General features: G+C 34.4%; 1 protein-coding gene across 1 annotated transcript; it reads right to left on the bottom strand.

Annotated features, from left to right (window-relative positions):
* Window positions 1-1,157: 1,157 nt before the first annotated feature.
* On the bottom strand, window positions 1,158-4,827 carry LOC115973295 (laccase-12-like). The gene is made up of 6 exons (XM_031093549.1): window positions 4,591-4,827; window positions 4,334-4,485; window positions 3,678-3,922; window positions 3,332-3,460; window positions 1,687-2,646; window positions 1,158-1,581 (listed from the first exon to the last, which is right to left on the bottom strand). Exons 1-6 carry the CDS (start codon window positions 4,714-4,716, stop codon window positions 1,451-1,453), a joined length of 1,743 nt encoding a protein of 580 aa, XP_030949409.1. The 5' UTR covers window positions 4,717-4,827; the 3' UTR covers window positions 1,158-1,450.
* Between the last annotated feature and the right edge of the window lie 1,362 nt (window positions 4,828-6,189).

Here is a 6,189-nt window from a genome sequence, read left to right as displayed (position 1 = left end):
GCTCATAATTTTGTCTTCTTCGGATAGTTGAATTTGTGAGAATCTTTTTTAGGATTTGAAATTTTTTGTTCCAAGTGACCGATTTCTTGGCACAATTTGTTTGGTATTTATTTGTAACCGACGTAGAGTAGAGACATGGATCTGCATGACTTTTATTATATGCCAGGAAAAGATATATTGAAGGCATCCACTCATATTTTCCCCAATCCTTTTGCTAATTTTTTTTCAAGAATGTTCGTTGATTAGTCTATTAAGAATCCATAGTTTACCCAAAAGTTTTGCAACTAAGGATTGGTTGTTTTGTTGTATTTTATTTTGTTTTATCTTATATTGTAGTTGGTCTGATTGTGGACTAATATTTAGATGTTAGGCCGTTTCCCTGACCCTCTCTGTCTTAAGAAGCTAAACATATTGTTCAATCAGAATGCAACCACCAATTTTTTCAACTACAATTCCTCACCTTGTATTTTCTATATTTACATTCCTTCCATGTTTGAAAAACTTGAGAAGTTGGAGGCTAGCAATTGCTTTTTATTAGGGGTCAAAGATTAGAAGAATGGTTCCTGGGTTATTTGTAGTTTGTTTCCTTCTGTCCTTTGTCAGTTCAATGTTTTGTTTATACTCTACATGTTGTTGTACCCACTTTGACTCATCTTTAGAGGTAGAATCATATGGCATATTTGGTTTCTTAAATTTGATGACAAAGTATATTAGATTATATGCTTTGACTTTATTAAATATCAGCATAACTTTGGTACGGTGGTTGCAGATTGCCCTCAATGTGCATCTCGTGTATGTTACCAGTGGACCAAATGTGAACACAGGCACTCTTTTGTGCATGATTCTTTTTTCTTTTTTCTTTTTTTGTCTCTCAGAAAAAAGTTCTCATGTTTGCTTCTTTCGTGGACAAGATGGATGCTATCCTTTACATTTTCTATTACTCACTTTTGAGTTTTGCTCTTTCTTGCTCTGCTTTGTTGGCTTTAACCAACATCCTCCAAGATACATGGCATAAGGGCTGCCTTCAAAATCTGGCATTTTGTGATGCTTTCCACATTATATTGTTCATGTTTCTTTAGTCTATGTATATTGTTACCGTACTAGAAATAAGAAGGATCCTTAAATTGACTGAATACAAATAAAAGGTGCACACCATAAAAATATTCAAAACTTTTTAATTCATTCTTTAACAATAGATATAGAAAAAAATACAACTAAATCCAGAAATATGTAGGGTCTACGGATAAATAGATGGTACATAGTATTGCAATTACTTCACCATCTCCTATCTAAACCCTCTTTATCTATCAAAAAGAACAATGAAACATAACAAGAACTGGGTCCCCAAATGCAGGGAAACAAACAGAGAAATTGTATAGTAATAGTAGAAAAATAGTAACCCCAGTTACTGGGCTTGTGAATTTGTTGGTATGTATTTGTGTTGATTATCCTAACAAAGTGGAAGATCTAATGGAGGAGGCTGTATGGTCTGCAATTCCCCAAGTCCATTGTCTACAAAGAACACCATGGCCAAGCCCCAGGTGATATGAACATCCAAGTGACAATGCATTAGCCAGGCACCTATGTAAACATATGATTTTAAACATTAGATGGTTGAATTCATATCTATGAAATAACAGTTAGTATATTGGAAATTATAATCTATGTGTACTTCGGAAAATTTACCTGGATTGTCAGCAACAAATCTAATGACTGCCCATCCATTCACAGGTACTGCCACTGTGTTCCTAAGAGGTGGATCAACAAGGTTAAATTTTGAGGTATCAGTCTTAGAATTGAAATTTCCAAAACCCTCTGCAATGATGTAGAAATCGTATCCGTGAAGATGAATTGGGTGGTTCTCAGGGGTGAAGATACTTGTGTCTTGTAACACAATCTGCACTCTTGACCCGAACTTCAACTTGTACCCTTTAGTCCCAGGAACAGGTTGCCAAAGTGAGCGGCTAACATTGCCGGTATAATCAAACTGCAATGGTGGGTTTGCTGGGAAATCAGTGGTAAAAACTCCTGGTATGCCTTGTTGATATGCCTGCAAAATAGAAATATTGTTTGGGAGCGCAAAAGACACATTGTTCATGCTGGCAGTAAAGCGTGTTCCATTAGGTCCTTGACACCTCCTGGCTTTCAAATGTTGTGGGCATTTGTTGAGTCCAAGGCCAATTGTGAAGAAGAGGCTCTCATCAAGTTCAGTTGGCACCTCCACTTTCCTAGGACTTCTGAAACTGTTAGAAAATGCAGTGACAGTTGGTGTGTCATTGAAAGCCGGTAGAGGAGGCATAATTGGTTTGCTTGCTGCACAATTTGTGGCAGCACAAGGGGCAGACTTATATTCAAGAATGGCTGTGGTGGTGGTGTTGTCAAATGGTGCATTTGGGGCACTAGCATAAGCTCGTGCTGCTATGTAGTATCTAGCTGGAGCTTGGTCACCATTGATCAAAACATCAGTGGTTTGGCCAGGTCCTAGCATGAGTACTGTGGTGGTGAATGGTTTGGTGTAGGAGGCATCAGCTCCAACAACTGTGAGCTTGTGGTTTGCAATTGTCAAGAATAGCGGTTGGTTCAAGGCGGCATTGATAACTCGGATGAGGTTGGTCTCGCCGGAGTCTATTGGAACAATCAAAGTGTCTGCATAGGCAATCAAGTCATATGGGTCATCTTCTTTGAAATTAAGCCATGCATATGATGAAACAATTGTCAATTTCACTACAAAAAAGCTTAGACTATGAAAATGTCTGCATAGGCTATCAAGTCATGCAGGTCATATCGTTTGAAATCAAGATAGAATAATCATGCATATGATAAATTTTTGTATCAATTTACCAACCAAAATAAAACCTTGGCGGATAATCAGAATTTTTTTTTTTTTTTTTTTTTTTTTTTTTAAAGACTAGTGGCCCATGTCCAAGCCAAGTCGCTAGGCCCAATTAACAAGGGAAAAAAAATCTAGATAGTAATTGATGACCAAAAAAAATAAATTGAAGCAAAAGAGTATCTACGCAATTTAATGTATTACAATAATTTTCTCATTGTCATTGTCGTACAGTTGTAATTATTATTAGTTTATTTCTACCCAAAAAAAAATATTATTACTTTATTTTTGGTAGTTTACAAATTAAAGGCAGTCCATAAATTGTCACCTATGTGCGGAGAGTATACACATTTTTCAGTGTCATATTATTGGTTCTTTACTAGCTTTGATTGCTTATCATGTGGGGGTGTCATGAATATCACCTAAAATATTATACAATGGTTTATAAGATAGAAATGATAACTAATTAATTTATTAAAAGATTCATTCTTAGAAGCAAACCTTTGCTGGAGCAATTGTAAAGATCACCAGGTTGACCATTGATGGTGTATGCATCTGACACGTTTGGAGCAGCTCCTGTTCTAGTTGCCTCTCTCACAACATCGATGGGATTTGCATTCCACCATTCACCTAACAATCAAAGTTAATTATTATCACCGTTAATTAGATACCTACGTAGTTCATCATTATTACAATCATAATTTTCAAAACCAAGATCTTGTTTCCACACTATGTCATCATAACAATTAAAATTGTCACTTTAAAAAAAAAAAAAATTTAATGCCAAAAAGGAAAAAGAGAGAAATCAAGTGGTATTTGTGAAATAAAGGAGCGTCAATTTAATTACCAAGAAGAAGAGCTGTTTCACGCTTTGGCTTAGTGAATGGGTATGAAGCTCCTTCTTTAGGATGAATGATTAGAGCTCCATAAACAGTGGCTCTAAGCCATGAGCTATGAGCATGCCACCACAATGTCCCTTCTTGTCCTTGAATTGTGAAACGATATGTGTAACTCCCTCCTGGCCGAATTGGGCACTGAGTCACAAATTCTGGTCCATCTGCCCATCCTGTTCTCATTTGTCGAATACCATGCCTAGAAAATATAAATTATTTAAATATTAATTTTATAAAAAGAATAGTAAAGTAAAAGAAAATTTTCCAAGGAGGATTTTTCTATGTAATGTGACCATATATGCATGCATGTCCCATGCATAAAGATTTTTTTGTTTTTTTATTCAACAGTTACAATAATAACTTAGGTCGCATTTGGATAACTTATTTTACTATTCAACTTATTTTTGCTACTATTTATAGGCCCACTACACTTTTTAGTATTATTTATAAGTCCTATTCTATTATTTCAGTTAACTTTTACATTTATCTACAGTACTTTCAACAAAAAATTTTCAGTTTCAACAAAATAAGTGGATCCCAAACAAATCCTTAATAAGAGATGAGAAATTTCATGTATGGATTTTCAATACTCAATAATGCATGTAATTACCAGTGAATGGTGACATTGTATTGAGCTTTGTTAGTGACTTTGACAACCACAGTGTCACCATTATTCACTTCCAAGGTTGGACCTGGATATTGCCCATTCACCGTGATGGCGTTCTGGGTTTTGCACAGCCTCTTCACTGGTGTTGCTTGAATCTATTTCATGCCAAACACTAGTTAGCATTCAAAAGGAAGAAAAAGAAGAAGCAACAAAAAAAAAAAAGTGAAAAACAGAAAGAGATATAGAAGAGGAAGACATACAACAAATTCGTGTTGGTGAGTAATGGGATCTGCCAAAGTCATTGCCGAAGAAGCAAAGAGAAGAAAAATGCCAAAGATGATGAAAGAGCATTGAGAATTGGCAAAAAAGTTCTTGGGGGCTTCCATCTCTTCGAAGGCTTTGTATGACTAATGATGCTTGAGGTGATAATTGCAGTGAGGAGTAGTGAGGGACAAGAGGCTCCTTTTATAATAGGTTATAGGAGAGAGAAAGTTGTTTGAGGTTGGCAGATTAGGTTTTGATTGGAAAAAAATGCTCAGATTCCCGGGCTAACTTAGTTCAACCCTAAAAAGAGTTGTTGCACCCACTGGCCTATCAAATTTAGTGCATAATTTCATTAAACGCTTGCTTGACAAGCCTTCTTTCTTTTGGGGTTGAATCTTTTCAACAAAAGCATCATTATTACGTGAGAATTTGCGGCAAATTTGTTTCACTGCTTTTAGAATAACTTAATAATTAAAAGTACCGTTAATTTGATGCTCATATTTTGCATGTGTATCTCAATATACGTATGAAAACGAGTGAATTATTTTTTTTTTCTTTTCATATGAGAAAAGAAAGCCAAGAAAGATATGTAGTCATGGAGCACTCTAATGTTGACAATCAATATTACCATTGAAAATAAAAATACTAAGCCTAGGTTACATATGTAAGGCCACACCCTTAGTCCCTTGCAAAACACATTAATTCACGTACGTTTTTTACTTATCTTTTTCTGAGTGAAAATATACATTTTCTATTAACTTGGCCTCTCTTAATCGATGGGGTGACTTTGATATGTGATAGAAGGCTTAGAGAAAGGGATAGTTCATTATTCTTGCATTAGTCCAACTTGTCCTGTTCCTTAGAATTGTGGAAATAGAAAAAGCAGCGACAAATGAAAAAGCAGTGCCTAGAGTCCACTCCTTTATGGGAAAAGTACTTCAAATAAGTTTTCTTTGATGAGGCAGTGGCAAGTGGCAACTGGGGGTTCCGATTGGTTCAATTCTCGCTAGGGTAGGTGAAAAAATAAAAGAACCGTGCCAATTTTTGGTTCTAATTTTTTTTTTTTTTTTTATTCAAAACCAAAGCAAATTATGTGTAGGATCATACTAAATACAACCTTCTAAAGTTTAATTTTTATAAAAATAAAATAAAATCATATTTTTAAACTTATTATTTTCTTAAAAGAGTCCCGTTAACGGTTACATTTAAGACAAATATTAATAAACCATTTTATGAAAGTTTTAATATTATTTTCATGAAAAATATAAAAAGTAATCAATATAATTTTTTTTCTTAAATTTTTTTTCTAACTATTTCGTAAACTAATGCCTTTAAAGTATTCGTTAATTTTTTTTCATTCTTAATAAAATAAACCAATTAAATTAAGTTAATCACAAGATTTTTCTTCTTCTTCAATCTCTGCTTATTTTCCTGTTTTTATGTCCTTAAAATAGTTCATTTGAATATCCTTCCTTTATACAACTCAGCCAATTTCTTAAACCTCAAGACATATTTCCAGAAATAAATGTCCTAAACACAATTTAATCAGTTTTTTAAAACCACTTAATTAACTAATTTCTTAATCTAAGTGTCCA

Source organism: Quercus lobata, unplaced genomic scaffold (genome assembly GCF_001633185.2).
Source record: "Quercus lobata isolate SW786 unplaced genomic scaffold, ValleyOak3.0 Primary Assembly Scq3eQI_181, whole genome shotgun sequence".
NCBI lineage: Eukaryota > Viridiplantae > Streptophyta > Magnoliopsida > Fagales > Fagaceae > Quercus > Quercus lobata.
This window is presented reverse-complemented; position numbering and strand designations above follow the sequence as displayed.

Bases quoted from the DNA above. Each gene is read 5' to 3' on its own strand.
- LOC115973295 (XM_031093549.1), bottom strand. From the start codon at position 4,716: ATGGAAGCCCCCAAGAACTTTTTTGCCAATTCTCAATGCTCTTTCATC. The intron at 3,923-4,333 runs GTAATTACATGC...TATATTTTCTAG, and splicing joins TACAATGTCACCATTCACTG to GCATGGTATTCGACAAATGA. The intron at 3,461-3,677 runs GTAATTAAATTG...TTTGATTGTTAG, and splicing joins TGAAACAGCTCTTCTTCTTG to GTGAATGGTGGAATGCAAAT.